General features: G+C 39.6%; 1 protein-coding gene across 1 annotated transcript in view; it reads left to right on the top strand.

The window, feature by feature from the left end:
- LOC119721873 (laminin subunit beta-1-like) overlaps positions 1-18788 on the top strand; it is a 51970-nt gene that overhangs the window by 11680 nt on the left and 21502 nt on the right. The window contains exons 3-13 of the mRNA XM_038191807.1: positions 3591-4150; positions 4602-4865; positions 8389-8509; positions 9292-9480; positions 10653-10832; positions 13336-13445; positions 14917-15138; positions 15743-15901; positions 16960-17087; positions 17463-17583; positions 18593-18785. Coding sequence (XP_038047735.1) covers positions 3591-4150; positions 4602-4865; positions 8389-8509; positions 9292-9480; positions 10653-10832; positions 13336-13445; positions 14917-15138; positions 15743-15901; positions 16960-17087; positions 17463-17583; positions 18593-18785 — 2247 coding nt within the window. The remainder of the gene's footprint in view (positions 1-3590; positions 4151-4601; positions 4866-8388; positions 8510-9291; positions 9481-10652; positions 10833-13335; positions 13446-14916; positions 15139-15742; positions 15902-16959; positions 17088-17462; positions 17584-18592; positions 18786-18788) is intronic.

Genomic DNA, 18788 nt, shown 5'->3' on the forward strand with positions numbered 1-18788 from the left:
CTCTGTGAAATTATTCTCTCTAGTAGCAAGCTGTCGTTTTGAAGAAATCAACGAAAGAAGGCCTTTCCAACGGTGCGTCTTGAGACGCACCGTTGGAAATTTACGTTAGTAGTTCGTTTTTTTATTCGGCGAAGCGCGCACAAGCGTTGACACGACGCACACGCGCGCGGCTGCTATAATTCGCCGGATCAGTGCGCGACATCGCGTAGCTGCATTCGGCTCAGTGAGAACGTGTCTCGGACGCTGAATTCAGGCCCAATTCAAAACATGATTCAGCAAGTTTTGATTTGAAATGGAGATCATAGAATGTTGTTTATCTCAAAATATAGAGCTAAAGCTGAGCTGCAACTTCATCAGGTTAGTTGTTCAGTACCCTTCTTTAGATTTTTAACACTTTTGTAGCTTCAAAGAACAAAAATGCACAAATTACACACTTTTGTGGCTTCAAACGAACAAAATTGCACAAATTACAAATGATGGACTATACATGTACCTTTAACGAGAGTCGACTGTACTTAAAGCATAGAAAATTCCATGAAGAAAGTTCTTCTTTTAAGAATTATGAACTGAACTTCAAAGACCTGGGACATTGGGCCAGGTAACACAAGTTAATACGTGGTCAAGTTTTGATGCTACATGTACATGTAGGTTGGTGTGTGGATATAAATACCATTGCATGGCCCCCATGTGTTTAGCCTGCACTGATTTAGTAACCCTAACTCTTGCATTTTGGCCAGGAACCTCCCTGTATCTGGCACTGTGTAGGAAACTGATGGCGTGATCTTTGTAAAGAAACTTTCAAAGGGTATCAGGTCTTTTGTATTTGCTGAGCTGTACCTTCCTGAATCCTGCAGAATCATCCAGAACCTCTATTCCCAGCTCTAAATGACTCTTGTAGGAATCTGAGAGGGTTAGGTTTGGTGAGCATTTGTGTAAGGTCATTCATATCTGAAACATTAATGATCATATCTGGAACATGAATCTTGTCTTCAGGATCACATTACGAATCCATCATGTTTGCTGTAGGATATCAAATCATTGGACTACACAACTACAACGTACAGTACATGTGCATACCTTTGCCACAGACAGGCCCTCTGTCTGTCATACATGTATCAGTTTCTGGTCAGATGCCTGTCCCCTAACCCTGAGCTATTTTGAGATGAAAGCCATGCAGCTCATGCATGAAATCAAATCGTGGGAGCTGTTCTGAATTTACATGTACTTTATAAGGTCGGTACAAGTTGATTGCAGTGAAAATTCAAGATTTTAATTGATAAAAGATTGCTCAAAGGTTTTGCATCTTACATGTAGGTTAAGCATAGTTTCATTTGATGATCAGCTTTCATTTGGTTGTATTGAAAAAAAAAAAAGTTGTATACTTTTTGTTATGATTTGTGGTAAATGCGAGAAACATATTTACCGTCACACCATCACATGGTTTCACACCATTACCTAACCTCAGGGCACCGTGCAAGTGTTGTCACTATAAATATTATTACCAACCAGTGTATTTTCTGAAACCAGTTTTCCATAATGAGCTGCACCCAATGGGCTCCGTGCACAAGTACATGTACGGTACTCCTTCAAAAACCAGAAAAGGAGAGTTGGGGGAGACCTAGACTGGTTCCTGGTCCATCCACCGCGTATTTTGAATGATCCAAAATTATTGGGGGCATGGATTAGTCTGGGAGACCATCGCAAGTTAAATTAGAGTGTATATGCGCCGGCGACGCCTGTTGCTCATGCAAAGACGCTGTGGCTAATAGCTTTGGCACATTCAGGAAGTCTTGTCTACTTGGTGCTTACAGTACTGGACCCTCACGTTGTCCGTCCATGGAGCTTTCAAAAGTGGTAAAAACGCGCCCTCTTTTATTGGTGCACGGAGCCCGTAGAACAAGGATAACATGTACAGTAGTTTTCACTGATGGCCCCCTCATGTTCCCTTTGCATGCAAATTGTACATGATGTATACGGCTGAACAAAGAATCCCAAGCAGGTGCCCTCAGCTTGTGTTGGAGTATTTTGTAACATTTTTGACTTCCCATTATGTACAGTTCTTGTTTTGTACACTACAATACCTCCCATTACTATTGCCAGCATTTTCCTTGTGATATGTACAATGTATGTAATTTATCCTAGTCAACATTCCATGTTGCCTTTCCAGCCTAAAAATCTATAGGCCGACATTCCTTGATAGTGTTTGAAATCGTCCAACTGTCTGCTGCCCCATTCATCCCAAACCTATCCCATACCTACATGTACATGTACATGTACATGTATCCCATACACTGGCCCCTGCAGTGAAGTAACTTCCTACATTCTTTCCAGGAGTTTTTACAACTCGGTTTTTATTATTATCCCACAAAGGGATGTTTAACCATTGCAAACACCAGAATCAATGCAGGACAATAGAATCTCTGATGTATAAACATCGACCACTGAGCTGAACACAGCACATCCAGGGAGTTATTCTATTGAGGGGAGTTTTATCCACACACAGCACCCCATGAACAACCTTTATAATGATGAATAACAAAAAAACTGGAGCAGTAACTGTAAACTGTACACCCTGGGAAGTCTAAATGCTGAGAGATATATTCACAGATACTGTGTAAGGTTCTGCTGTGTTAAGTCGCACCTCAGGCGAGTATTTAAACACACAAACAACACAACAGAGTTAACTTTTTGGGGCCACTTTTGTTGGGGGGTTGCTTGCGATTTGTTGTTTATGAATCATGCTTCATATTGTTAAGTTTGGTTTGACCTACCTGTATTTAGAAGGGTCAACCAAAAATCCTGAATAGGTTGTATATAATTTTATGCTTAACAACAAAAACAAGATAATTGAATAATTGCAAGGCATGGTTATGAATTTATATTTGTATAATGTGTAAATTTGTGTGTATTTTTAATGTTTCAATTGTCCATTATATCAATGATAACAACTTGTTTTAGCATTTAAGAAAACATTTTAAAAAAATTATGAAGGTACATGTATACATGTTCAGTATTACATGTACTGCACGTAAAACCTTTAAGAGTGACACATAAACCCATACACCCACATTTGTTTATGGTGTAAATCAAGGATTTTCTTTTGTTCCTCTTCCTTTTTCCTTGTTTGTACATTTTCACAACAGCTCTCATTGGTTTTGTACACGTTTTCCAACTGAGGAGTCCTCAATTTGGTTTCTGACCTCGATATACGAATGACGTTGCACATGTGTGTCCTCGATTTACACAACTCAGTGCTTACAATGTACATGTACAATACAATATTTTGATTACTTGTTCTTCTGTGCTGCATGTGCTTTACCCTGTAGGAATATTCTGTGATGTTGCAACAGTTTCTATACTGTAAGCTGGGAAACCAAGCTGAGGCTTGAATGTACAAAAGTATGTAAAAACATCAGTTGGCAACTTGGCCCATACTGAAGTAGCATTCTGAATGACAAACACATTCATGATATACAAGCAGGGGTCTTACCCATAGCATGGGTCTTGTTCAGTATATTTGTAGTTGTCAGTTGAGTGTTGCTTGCTGATTGTTTTATAATACATATTATGGTTGTGTTTGTTGCTTACAGTGTCAGCTGTAGTTGGGCAGCAGGTACCAGCATCGTCATGTGAAGAAGGCAGTTGCTACACTGGTAACCTGCTCATTGGCCGCGAAGACAGACTCTCCACCAGCTCCACATGTGGCTCCAGAAGGGTGGAACGCTACTGCATCGTCAGCCATCTGCAGGATGTTAAAAAGTGCTTTTACTGCGACTCACGGACCCCCTATGAGAAAGGCGTGAATGAACTCAGCCACCAGATTGAGAACATTGTCACCACCTTCCAGGGCGAGGATCGTAAGAAGATGTGGTGGCAGTCCGAGAATGGCGTGCAGGGAGTTTCACTTCGCTTTGACCTGGAGGCCATCTTCCACTTCACCCATCTGATTATGACCTTCAAGACCTTCAGGCCCAGGGCTCTTGTCATTGAGAGGTCCGCTGACTTTGGTCGGACTTGGAGCGTTTATCGGTACTTTGCCTATGACTGTGAGGAGTCTTTTCCTGGTATCTCTACAGCTCCGTTATATAACATTAATGATGTCATTTGTGAGAACCGGTACTCAGCTGTGGAACCATCCACTGAAGGAGAGGTATGTAGAAAATAGTTGGGACTTCCTCCTCGCATAAGGCGTTTTCACACTACTGTGTCCTCTACCCATGTAGAAATCAATTGGTCCACATACATGTAAAGCAAAACCCAATCTTATCAGATACAGGTAGACAAAGGCATACTGTTCACATTCACCCTGGGATGGCTGTAGATTTTGGATTTTCTACCCTGGTAGAGCCTCTCAACCCCGGTACCGACCAGGGTTGGATTTAATGTAGAGTGCCAGGATCTGTGTAGAAGCTGCGTTTGATTCTTGCTACATTGTACATACACGTATGTACATGTAGTGTAAAAAGGGGTTCTCGCACTCTACATGCTGGACCTGGATTTAACATGGAGATTTTGGACAGTGTGAAAGGTCCTTTTGATAAAACCGTGATCATGCATTCTGTTGTGATTATAATTCTAATTCTAATTTCTTTTTCCCCCAGGTTATCTTCCGTGTCCTGCCACCCAACATCCGCATTGACAATCCATACAGTGATGATGTACAGGACATGATCAAGATCACTAATCTGCGGATCAACTTCACCGAGCTCCACACCCTAGGTGACATCGAGCTGGACAACCGGGAAGAGATCCGAGAGAAGTACTACTATGCTATCTATGACATGGTGGTCAGGGGAAGCTGTCACTGCTACGGGCACGCTACCAGCTGCGTCCCAGCAGAGGGAGTAACCTTCAAGGAAGGAATGGTGAGTTGTCGTGGTAATAAGGTGTACTTTAGCCAGGAGCCTTCCTGTACACTCCAAAATCCTTCACCATGCAATAACCGATGGGGAATTCTTCATACTTCAACTTCAAGGGGCCTGTGAGCCTGGGCTCTGTCTTTGTCAATTATTCAAATCCTAAATCATTAAAAATCCTCCAAAACCTTTGTGGATTTAGTGTTCAGGATCATGAGGGATTAGGGGTAATAGTGACAATTAGATTAATCAGGATACTCCCCTGCAATCCGCAGAACTCTTCACTCTGATGCTCGATTCTCAGAGTTACGCATGTTGAAATCAATTATTATTATTTATGGTTTATTTATTTCATTTTAAACACACATGGCAGCCCGAAGGCTGAATTATGGTCTACCATGAGCAGAACTGTAGGCCTACCCTTTCACACACAAATAAGCAAAATATACTTTCCCCGTTTGCACAGGTTTGTTTACGAGTTACAAATGTAACTCTAGATTTTGGATTTTGTGCCTGGGTAGAACCTCTCAAACCCAGGTCCAAACCAAAAGCAGTGTTAGATTCTCACTACTGCAACAGAGGTTTTTCAAATTTTGGGGTTCATCCTGGATGGTGTGGCTTGTGCAGGACCAATTTTCCTGTAGGTTGTTTGCAGACCTCCAATTTGTTTGTTTTGTAGTTTCAGCTGTGCTTGTCAGAAACAATACATGCCATGTGACCACTGATCAAAATACATCTGTTGAGTTCTTGGTTTTAGCATTCGGCAACCTCAGTCAACCAAAGCTCCCATTTAGAGCAGTCAAATTAAGAATGATGGAGATGAGTAACTTAGGTGGCTCCTGACCTGCAATCTTGAGTAGCAGGTTTAGTTGCAATAGTGTTGTACATGTAATATTGTTGCAATTTTGTTGCAATAGTGCTACTTTAAAAAATATAGTGCTTAACAATCGCCAAAAAGTTGAATAGAGTAGAAAGATTGACAAAGATTAACTGTATGACTTATATACAACTCTACATTCACATGTGAGGCCTATCTGTAGTGTTACTGAGGGGACACAAGCCTTCAGTATGTCAAATATTCCCATATCACTGGTGCCTGTAGGTAAACTGCAATATATCTGATTTATTGCACGTCTCCTACAGTGACCTGATTTTAGGGGTTTTTTTTCTCCTGCAACGCTTGAGATTTACACTCTATTGACAGGCTGATGTAAATAGATATCATTGATCTGAAGAATGCTGGAATTCACTCATAGAGCAATGTATTAAGTTTCTACATGCTAAGAACTCAACTGGGAATTGAGAGGCCTGATTGCTGAATCTATGCAAAAAATGAATCAAAAACCCTTTAAGGTTAATACAATTGTTATAACTTGTATTTCACATATTACCGCAGTTAGGCCTATAGGGGCATGCATCCAATCCTTTGATCAGCTGATTTCCTGCTCTTTATTTTAAATTCTTGTCTGAAATTAAAAATTGAAAAAGTCTGCACAAAGTGTCTGTAGTCTTGGAGTTTCCTCTGTTTTTGTGGCTTTCCAGTTGCATGGCTGATTTAACTTTTGGCTGAAAGACCACCAATTTTACACGTGTATCTGATATTGTGTTGAGTGTATATGGGCCTGATACTGATATCAGGTTGTTTTTCTGTACGATTTACACATGTTATAAAAATATTTACAAATGTCTTGGTGGGTTGACGTTGACTTTTACAAAAATGTAGTGGTAATAATGGAAACAGGATTGGTGCATTCTTGAACTTCTAATTCCACATATTTAAAAGAAATTTCCTGTCAGGATTCTCACCCACTTCCTCTCCTGAAAATAATGTTGCCTTGAAGGTTTGATAAGTTGAAAGGGTAGTTTTGTTTGACATATTTCATGTACAGGTATGAGCTCTCTTTATGGCTTACACAATTGAACATACCGGTACATTTAAGTCAAAAAGAAGAATGAAAATACATTGTAGGACAAGCTTCAAACATAGATTTATGGCGTCTAGATAGCTCATTTGGTAGAGTGCCATTCATGTCTTTCAAACAGCGAGATGCAGTTGAACTGAAGTCTGTTTCAGTTTTTCCTTTGAAAAATATGCGTAATACTGGTACATAAATTGTAAATCCCAGTCATTATAGATGCTGTGGCTTTCCAGTCTCCTATTAAACATCAACATTCACCAGACTTCTCTTCTGCTTCAGAACTACATGTATTCTCTCTGCTGGGATCCCAAAAATGGTTTACCAGCCTATTCTGTAAATTACTCCAGCATGCCCTGATACATGTAGTAATTACATGTATGAAATGATCTGGTTTCTGTCAATCAAAGTACAATGTACATGTAGGTACACAATTAAAACTTGATGGTATACATGTACATGTAAGCAATCATCCTGTGTGTTGTTACCATCTCTTACCATGTAGCATGTGTTGACAGCTACCGGTAGCACATATTTGCGTGTTTGTCGTGTCAACGCTTGTGCACGCATCGTGGAATAAAAAAAAAACGAACTACTAACGAAAATTTCCATCGATGCGTCTAAAGCCTTCTTTCGTTGATTTCTTCAAAATGACAGCGTGCTATAACAAATTAATTTCACAGGGAGCCAAGTTCCCTGACTGTCTTTCAACCAAGTATGTTTTTCAACAATAATTACGTCAGTTACTTTTTGGATAGCTGCAAATGATGGACTGCAGCTTTAAGCAGAAATTGTACAGTATGCATACATGTATATGTAGCAGTGCTCTGATATTTTGCTGTGTTGCTAAAAAATTCAAGATTTGGGGCAACTGTTAATCACCATTTGATATGTGTAAGTTACGCCACTTGATTGATTTTATCCAAATGCCTGTGTACTGGCAAATATGCCAGTCATTCTAAATATCTTGTAGAATATTCTTACCCCAAATCTGGCATCCCTCTGTTGTCAAAACACACTGACAGTTCAATGTATACAAACTTGGCCATGGCTAGGTCATTCTGGTTACACAGTATGTGGGCAGTAAAATAATGCTCTGAAACACATGCTGTATGCACAGTTTCATGATCACCCTAGATGGTTGTGAAGATGGCATCACAAATTGATGAAAAAAGAAAATTGAGAAACTGGTGGGATGGACTTACGTCCTGAGCTTGTCCTGTGTTGCATTAGAATGTTTCCCTGATTTACAGGACCTTCAAATCAAAATCAAACAAGATTTGAAATTTGAATAAGCTTATGTTACATGTATTTCAAATTTTTGGGGTGGAAATCTCTCTTTTTAAATTCAAGAATATATTCTTAACATGTTATTTATAATACCTTATTTCATATTATCCTGCATATTTTTTTAATCAAGAGACATTTTGGGGGCAAATATGTAGAGGCCCCAAAAACAAAGCCAGAGTTCGCTTTTGGAGGACCATGTGGAGTATTTCTTTAGCCTGAATAAAAAAACATGTACTTGGTGATAACTTGGATCATTGATACTGTGTCCATTCAGGTGAAGCATTATCCCACAGCTCTTACATAGCTATCTGATCCTTTTCCTTCAGGTCCAAGGGAAATGTCTCTGCGGTCACAACACAGAGGGGAACAACTGTGAGAGATGCCAAGAATTCTACAATGACCAGCCCTGGCGGCCAGCTACGCATGCACAACCCAATGAGTGTAAACGTAAGTTTGTCTGTGCCTTGTCGTTCTGTTTGCACCCAGGCTAGTTTTATTCATTATTTGTATCTAACCCTGAAACCCAAGCTCATTTGTTGCTTAAAACATTCTGAGAAAAATCAGTCTGATTCGTCATGCATGACAAAAGTCAATTTCATGCAAAAGTTTGAACCGCTGTGCAAAATTTTCAAATTGAAAGAAAGACAGTATTGTACCACAATTTGTACAAAAATTTCAGCTGCACAAAAATATTTTTCTCATTAGTGATTTTGAAAACCTGAACAAATTTTTGTAGTATTCTTCCAATGGAACATCAGATTTTCCTCAATCAGATTGCTTTTGGCTAAGTACTAAGGGCCATTCTTGAGACAAATTCATTGTCTATCTTGATTTGGGTTCAATCCCATTCTGGGTTTCCAATTAAAACCTCTGACCTCTAACTTCAGGTATTTGGTATTTTTGCAGTTTGATACCTTGTTCCAAAAATTGAGTTTGTATTGTACACACAGGATGAATTTAGACACCACCCTGCTTGATCGAAAGTTTGAGTTCTCTATTACACTTGCAGTAAAAAACTTTGATTGAACAAAGCTGTTTTGGTATACGGTTTGAAAATGTCCTGGTTTACATGTATGTCTGACCATAATTGGGCCTTGTGCTTGTGATGTCTTAATCCACCTACATGTATTACTATCCACACTCCGACTAGATCTTTGTACATGTATATTATGTATTCGGAGCAAACCAACCATTTTAACCATTGTCCATCCCATTTCTCCTGGTGCTAGGCTGCAATTGTAACAGCCACACCAATCGTTGCCATTTTGACGCTGCCGTCTTTGAGATCACCAACGGTGCCAGCGGTGGGGTCTGTGATGATTGCCAGCACAACACCATGGGGAGGAACTGTGAGCAGTGCAAGCCATTCTTCTACATGAACCCTGACAGGGACATACGGGATCCTAACATCTGTGTCCGTAAGTATCCTGAATCAATTTCAAATGGGAAACTACTCACTGTGATCCGTGATATTTGCCATCGTGCTAAAGCCAGTAGGCTTTGGCTTTCAACATGTTCAACAGGAGTAGACCAGACGTCAAATGTACCTGTGTGAAATGCAAACACTGCGTTTAATGCAAGAAATAGTTGATCAGAGAGAATTGGTGTTGATGTATTTGTCCCATGCTTCATTGCTCTGTCTCATTAAATTGCATACATATATGATGTCGTACAATAACAGTGATTGGACCTTTCAGTTCACTTTTAATACAATCAGGTGAAAAGATGTGTTGAGACTTATCACTGTGGTCTTTAAAGTGTACTTGTAATAAAATGTACATTATACAAGAACGCCATATTTTATTGTTAAAAACGAACTTGTGCATTCAGAAATGTATTAAACTCAAAATACAGGAAAAAAAAGATTTGTCAGCTTGCAAATATTTGTGGACCAGTTCTCATTTTGTTGATATGCCTTCTCATACATGTAATTCAGCGGCTGACCGTGTGCTGGTTCAGTAAGAAAATATGTAATCTGAGAAGTTTGGAATGTGACTAATGATACCTTGTAGTCACTACATGTATATGATCCAATGTCGTCATACGAAGAAGAACATCAGGCCGTGCTGATAGGATGTATTTACTCCTATGTGACTTACATACTGAAAAGCACTTTATTTCCTAAATGCTTAATGTATGTACACGCACTTCAATTTCAAACATTTATTTGTTTTACCACTTATTTGTGCCTTGAGGAAAACCTTCTGGCCCCTATGTTACAACTTGACCATGTTTTACTGTAACAAGGATTTGCCATACAGAATGATTATGTTGTATTTGTATCGACAGCAGTGGAAGGGCTGCTATGATAAAGCATACAATGTAGATGCTTCCCAGAAAATAGGCTAAATTGAGGATAAAATCTCTAAAATAGCGCTGGTGTAAAAATGGCTGAAACTATTGATATAAGATGGCATATTTTAAGGCAGGAAGGCTGTAGCAATTTAAGCCCCAGTTGACCCATGCCTGACTGACTAAGCGGAAGTGCATGTACATGTAATGAGAAAATTGTCATGTTCCTTAAAACTCGGCCTTAAGTCCTGCGCTTACTTTCAAGATGAACTTTGTTGGTGATATTCCCATCCCTTAGCATGTGACTGTGACCCAGCTGGTTCAGAGAATGGTGGTGAGTGTGAGAGTCACACAGACCCTGCTAACAACCTGATAGCTGGTCGCTGTATCTGTAAGCGCTATACCACGGGAGTACGCTGTGATACCTGCCAAAATGGATACTGGAGCCTCAGAGCTGAGAACCCCGATGGATGTCAAGGTAAACATTTAGTCATTATAAAATCCTTAGAAAATGCTTAGGCCAAAAAAAAAAAGTCTCCGGTTTCTGGTATGCGCGCGCGTCGCCGTAGCCATGCGCGTCGGCAAAATGAAAAAGCTTTTTTTTCAATGAAAGATGATGTCTCAAAACCGCCAAACTCACTGGTTTGACTGGAATCCTGCTGCTGCACAATTTTAACGTGTTTTTAGATTGGGTTATGGTCGAGAATAAGCTTTATGTGACCTCTCTGGACTCCCATATATTTGCACTAAGTTTAGTCGGGCACCATTTGCAGTCATCAGCCGACATTTGAAGCAAAAAAATCAGTTAAAAAAAAAAAAAAGCCGCGTCGCCGCACCACTTTTTGGGCAAGCTCCATACCAGAAACCGGAGACTTTTTTTTTTGCCCTTATGGGTGTTTAATACAAATAACTGCTAAGTGTCACTTTATAGTTAAAGGGAATGTACATCATTGGCATTTGCTTTAATTTTCAGAAATGAACTATTTGAGGGGTTAGTATAATATATCAAATTATTGTTACACTGACATGTTTGAAGTTTTGTGTTGGAAAATGCTGGAAAAACTAAGAAAAACAAAAATGTTCGAGTAGTCTGGTTCCCTGACCCCACTGAAGATTAAATGGATTAATTTATAGATGCCGGAAAATTGTACGATAAGGGAACCAGTCTAGCTGGCCTGCACCCATTCAGAACATGCAACCAATAGCAAACAAAATTTGGACTGAAAAAATAATGGTACATTTGGAACAGTAGTTGAAAAATAGTTAGGTTTTTCCAACGGTGGTCGGCCGACCACCGTTGGAAATATATACAAAATAACCATTTTCTTGAAACTGACTTCACACCAGGTGCCATAATTTTACAGGATGCTTTAGACTGTCATTTACCAACATCCTGTTGTGTATTTCGTAAAAACTTGGTAGTTTTATTTTTCGATGTATGCAAATGTTGTATTTTCCCTTTAATTTCTACTCTGCATGTTGATAATGACTATGAAATGTCATATAATCAGTGAGACTAATAAGTCCATGTTAATGTTGACACGTTCCGAGATATGTTTTTAATTTGAATTTGGACTCTATGGAATTATGTTTAACTTTGTAATTCATTTCGTCGGCATTAGTTTGTGGACCCTTTTGTTTGTACTGATATCTTGTTTGTATTCATTTTTCAGTATTTATTAATATTGTTTATTCTAAATGTACACCCGGTTCAAGTGTGAATTCAATTTGGAGTGGTGTGACAGTGGATCGTGACATTACATGACTTTCCCATTCTTTTGTTTAATATTTTTTTAATTCGAAAAGACCTTGTAAACTCTTCTCTGGATTTGGTTTATTGAAAAAAAATTCATTTACAAAAAAATTACAAAACAATGAATCTAATAATTAAGTAAAAGGTTAACCCTAACCCCCTAGGCCCTTGTTGCTTACAACCATCCTCAATTTATCCTCCAAAATCCTCCAAAATTTTCCAAAATTTTGCAACTCCACCTAAATTTTTCAAAATTGTCAGACAGTCCTGCGATAAAATGCATTCATCCTCAATCCTCCAAAATCCTCCTCATCCCAAAACTTTGCACTCGTGTTTAAATGAAGGATAACCAACGCCAAATCCTTCAAAATCATCAGACAGTCCTGCCTCAAAATGCATTCATCCTCAATCCTCCAAAATCCTCTTGTGCTTCAATCACCATTCATCCTCAATCCTCCAAAATCCTCATGTGCTTCAATCACCATTCATCCTCAATCCTCCAGAATCCTCATTTGATTCAATCACCATTCATCCTCAATCCTCTAGAATCCTCCAAAACCGCCAGGAGAATTTTGGAGGAGTTAAGTGGGTTAGGGTTAATTAAAAGTTTGGGAGTGAAAATGGCATGTGGCCTTGTATGACCTTTGACCTTACTCATATGGTCAGCAGCTGAGGTATCATAACAAGCAGTAGCCATGGTGTGATGTCATTGGCACCCATCCTAGCTGACCCGTAGCATTGTCAAGCCAAGGGCAGGACTGTGGAATTTATTTATTTGGCTAGGGAGAGATTTCGTGTATGCTTAGCTTGAGATGGAAAAATATTAAAAGGGATTTTCGAAAAGATCTCCTAAACCTACATGTACATGTATGCTTAGATGTACATGTGCATGTACATGTATGAGCAACATTTCTGTTGTATGAATAGCACACTTTTAAACCCACTTCCTCTGTGGTTTGAACTGTCCATTGAAAAACCCACATCTGTTGAACAATTTATGTACAATGTTTAACAATTTCCATGAAGACAGCTATCTGGATTTGGAAGTCACTCACTTTGTAAAGCCTGCCAAATGAATGAAATAAGAGGTCTGAACAAACTTTAATGAGTTGCATTGTGCTGTTCATGTTTAAAGGCCTGGAACTCATCCAATGGCAGCTTTTACAATCATAAATCTTTTCTTCTGGTCGACTGAATACATTTTCCCATATAATTTGTTTGTTTATAGCGTGTACTTGCAACACCCTGGGCACAGAAGGTAATAGAGGCTGTGACAAACAGACAGGCAACTGCATCTGTAAGCGATACGTCACTGGAAGAAACTGTGATCGGTGTTATGTGAGTAGAAATCAGTGCTAAATTTAGTGTTTTATTGTGGTTAACTTAACCTTGTGCCTGCTTGCTATTTCATTGATATTTTTGCTGACATTTTGCTGATATTTTTCGTTGTGTAATTGATCCGGGATATCAGCCATACACTGTTTTATGCAGGAATCTTCGTAAACGAAAGTGTTAATGTGAAATTGCCCTTACCATTGGTGGTATTGCACACATCCTTTTAGGTTTTTTTTTTTTTTTTATAGAATGAGACATGACCACAAAGCATAACAAACCTTTTTTAATTGTCTGGTACTGTTTGAATTCGGAATTGACGTACCTTCCTGTACGAGATTTCTGTCTGAAAAGGCAGGAAGAATTAAAAAGCAAATCAGTTGATATCATTCGCTGCAGCATAAACAACCTTTGCTTACATGTGGCACTACTTTTGGCACAAACTCTGTTATGGGCCTGAGGAGAAGGGGTAACTCTCCTTGAAACTTTAGTATTAGACAGAAATGGTCATGTTTTCTAAATACATACAATGTATATGTTTTCATTTTTATGAACTGTCGGTGATATAATTGTATCTTTTCAAGTATTGAGAAAGTACCGGAAATTTACAGATGAGTGCAACAGTGTTAGAGCAATCACTGAGAAAAAGTACTGCATTCAGAATTTGGATTGTTTTCTGGATATAAGTCTGTAAAGTTGTTTAGAAAGAAAAATCGCTCTGCACAGTGTCTTGGTTAGCAAAATATAAAATATATTCATAAAAACTTAAGACAGTTTATCTAGAGCCCGTTATGTGGCCGGTCTTAAACAGATGATAAAGACATGGCTGGCTGGTCTTAAACACTTTTGCAGTGTCACGTGAAATTTGGACTCCTATGAAATTCAGTGCTTTGGAATCCCGTAAGCATGCGCAATACTACCAGTGAGTCAGTATTTCAAAGTCCTTAAATTCACAACGCACTTGCCACAGTTAGCGCCAATCCCCATAAAAGGAGTTGTTTGTGTCTTACTCGCGATCTGGACTCTCCATTATATAGAGGTGCGCTTCGAAAAACAGAAAGTAAAATTGTAGAACAAAATCATTGGGAATTTTTAATTTTTGACTTGTTTTGACTTTTGGGCCCAAAAAGTTTTGATATTTTGATCAAAAGGGTATTTATCAATGGGAATAAATATGTGCTTGGTCGATATTAAACACTATGTTTAAGACTGGTTGGAGTCCGGAATACCGATAATATCAGCATTCCAGACTCCAACCGGTCTTAAACATAGTGTTTAACACCTCCCAAGCACACATTTATTCTCTTAGTAAAAAAACCCAGCTGAATTGACCAGTTACTTTGTAGATCTTTGGTGCAACCTCTGTAATTGGAGGTTTCTATTTGCTCAGTCACCCTCCGAGAATGGAGAGCATTCACTTATTTCCCTGTTGTGTAATGAGACCTATTCTAACCCTCTGTATGTTGTGTTGTTACAGGATGGTTACTATGGACTGAGTGAGGAGGTCTATGGTTGCAAGTACTGTTACTGTGATCCTGGCGGTTCCTATAACAGTAGCTGTAACCGTGAGACTGGGCAGTGCTATTGCCGACCTCATATCACCGGCAGGCAGTGCAACCAGGTGGAGTCTGGCTACTTCTATACCTTCATGGATTACTTCATGTATGAAGCGGAGCTGTCCAGAGTCCTGACGATTGATGTAAGTCATTGTTCCCGCCTTCATGCCCTGAATTTCATGACTCTGCTTATTGTATAATTTTGTGTTTGTAACACAAAATGCCAGCATATAAATTGAATGCTGACTTGTAAGCGCAGAATTTAAGGATGCAAAATTTTGATGCTAACTTACAAGATATGCTCAACATTTATAGTACAAACGTTTATGTCAAAGTCGGCAAAGGTTCTTGGCGTACAGGAAGTAGAACCATGAAGTTTGTCCCCAACTTAGGCTTGCGTATCAGAAAGACTTGCTGAGAAGAATTGTGTGTGCCCTTCAGCTGAAATAATTCTCCAATATTTCCAAAGCACAACTTGTTGAGGAATTTGGTGCACTAAATCTATGTTTCTCCTTTTAAAGTTGGATAAAAAAAAATCTAGCTTTGAGACCATACAACAAGACAACTTGGAGTAGACAAAAAATAAGACATTGAAGGACAATTGGCAGTTCCGTAGTGTTTGTTCAAAGTCATTATTGCTAACAGTTTACACACAAAAAAAAATTTGCCTCCATATCTGATTCCAAAAGTTCTTTTATCTGCCTAAAAATCTGCTTGATAGAGCTTTTTATTTATCCATGTATTTAGTCTGTGCAACTTGAAACTCGAATCCGTGATGAGAACTCCTACATCAGTTGGACTGGTTCTGGATTCCTGCGCATCAGTGAAGGCGGCCAAATCCAAATTGTGGTTGACAACATCCCTGTGTCTGGTGATTATGAGATTGTACTACGCTATGAACCATTGGTAAATCAACATCAGTATTTTTTAGGATCATTTGTTAATGGTCAGAGGTTTGATTGGTCGTTGAAGGCCCTGTCAGACTGTCTGCAATCATATATGCGCTCTCACTGTGTCCTTGAAAAATGGCTGGGGTGCAACAACAGCTACTAGATCGCAGCGACAACTACATAGGTCGCCAGATGGGCGCCAGAGGGTCCATATGGTCTCCAATGAGCGCAGAAATTTTTGAACATGCTCAAAACAATCGCAACACCTCACGGCAGTCGATGCTGTCTCCATGAGAAAGTAATTCGACTGCGATAAACTACTCGAATAAATTTGAAACTGGACTGCGGATTGACCGTTTTGTCGTGGTATTTATACAGCACAAGTGACGTCACGTGAGCATATTTTGGTCGGATAGAGAGCGCGACGCGAGCTACTAGGACGTATCAACAGCGAGCGTAGTGTGAGCGCAGTGGCAGCGCAGCGGCAGCGACTAGATCGAGTAATTGGGCTTGACAGGGGCGCATAGAGAACGAGTTGAGCGCATCGTAAGCACTGGATGAGCACAGTATGAGCGTAGCTTGAGCTATTTTCTGGCCACTTTATACAGAAAATTGTCATTTTCTTGCGTCCTTGCTGCAATTGTCAAATTTATTGAATGTTTTTGGTTGCCGTAAGGTCTCCTATGAGAGCGCATATAATGTGAAAGGCCCTTTAAGAGTCATTGTACTCACTATTCACTGGTAAAGCCCAAGATCCCTTCACCCTAACCCCTAAGCTTCCCTAACCCCTGCTTTCTTGCAAGCATCTTACGGAATCCAACAAGTGTGAAGCCTGCATAATCATCGGAATCCAACAGCTTGAACTAAAGGACTTATTATGCAGATCCACACGAATCAACAGATAATATTACATTGATTGGAGGTCGTATTCATGAGGGCTTTGGTTAATTTGTTATGGTAAAAGAAAAATAAAGAATAAGATAATATACATGTTGATATTTTTAAGCGGGTGGCATGGATATTGTCGCTTTTGTTTAAACTGATCATGAAGATTTTCCAATGATCCGTCTTCAGGTTGCAGGGACTTGGGAAGATGTTCGTATCAGTTTGACGCGTCCAGGCGAGATTCCTACACAGAGTATTTGTGGTAACACTATCCCCCAGGATGACTTGCTGGCCACCAGTTTACCATCAGGCAATAGGTAAGGAACCGGTGATATATAACGTCAGGTTGGGAGAGAGATAGCTCAGCATAGCTCAGTAAAAGAGGTTTTAGCTAGATTTGAGGGTAACGTGAGATTTATTATAAGCATGTTCTTCATTCCCCCATTATGTGAAAGATTTTGAAAGAATGGGAGCAAGAATCTGTCTGGAGGTTAGGCAATTGCGATGATGCTCCAAATGTGATCACGTTACAATTCAAATTAATTGTGGATCTATTACATGAATTTACGTTCAGACTGCGCATATTTTCCAACCTTTACCATGTATGTCGGACCAAAAATGGATTTGCTCTGTCTGTATAGAATTGCCTGATTATCTTTGTATTATTATTTTTCTTTCCCTTTTAATGTCAGATATCGCCTTCTGGCCTCCACCTTCTGTCTTGAGAAAGGCAAGATGTACCTGATTGATGTGGATTTCAACAGCTTTGGAGGCGGAGTATCCAACCCCAATGCCCAGATTCTGCTAGATTCGGTAAGGATTGATTGACAAAATGTGCAGACAGCCATCATGCTGATACAAAATGGTATTGTACATGTAAAACTTTGTTGTAATAAACTCTGCTGTTCTGAATAGTTATGGATCTGCACTAGGCTTAGTCTGAGTAACTAGGACTCTACGAATTGCCTTTTTTAGCAATTGGACATGGTCGGGCGATAGTAGAGTCCGAGATTTATAGCCCTATCGCATTTACCAATAATTTTTTTTTTACCATTTTCACTCGTACCCCCAATCAAAATCTTCAGATTTCACCCAAAAAACAGTCTTCAAACTGCCTTATGCGCCCCTGAAAATACAAATGATGGTGGTTATGTTCACATTCCTTTGGGAAGAAAAGAGAAATTTCACCTTCAATTCGGAAATATCCTTGTTGCACTCGCCATTTTGAGGCTACCATATTGAATTCAGGAACAATTGACTTGTGCATGGCTCCTGGCTAGACTGTTTCCTGGGTCCCCTAAAAATATTGGATTCAGAAGGACAGTGGAAACAGGGTACCAGACGAGCTCATGGCTAGCATCAGACAGACCAATCACAGGGCGCTTTAATTGGTCACCTGGATTGGTCGCCTCATTGGGCCAATCACTTGGTGTCTCTTTTGAGTGTTTTCATGGCGACCAATGAAAGTACCCTGTGTGCTTGATATGCATTAAAGGTTGCGTTAATCTGATGATGACAACTTTGGCTCATTTGATTGCTTTGATGGCTGCTTTACCAAATATAGCTTTATATGCTTTACAAAAAAAATAGCTGCCAACGTCTGGTGTAAACAAACAGGGTTCATCAACATTTCTCTGTACGTGTAAAGACATGGATTTTTTGTAAGCCAGAAATGTGAAATAACCCAAACATTTGAAATATTTTTAGTAAACATTCAGAAGCTTTAAATATCTTTTATCATGAGGCCCACATGGTTGACCAAAGGGAATGCTTAAACTACTTCAATTACCAACCGAATTTCATGTTGACTGGTTCCCTGTAGGTGGTACTCATCCCGCGAAACACCAACTTTGACATGTTCAGCGGCAGTGATAACATCAAGGAGAACCGGCGTGAGCAGTGGGAGTATTATCGCTGTGGTGAGGCCCACCTATCAGCCATTCATGCTCCTCTCTCTGATATCTGCAGAGAACTCATGTTCAGTATGTCAGCGTTGATGTTTGACGGTGCCATGGGTA

Source organism: Patiria miniata, unplaced genomic scaffold (genome assembly GCF_015706575.1).
Source record: "Patiria miniata isolate m_02_andy unplaced genomic scaffold, ASM1570657v1 HiC_scaffold_14, whole genome shotgun sequence".
Lineage (NCBI taxonomy): Eukaryota > Metazoa > Echinodermata > Asteroidea > Valvatida > Asterinidae > Patiria > Patiria miniata.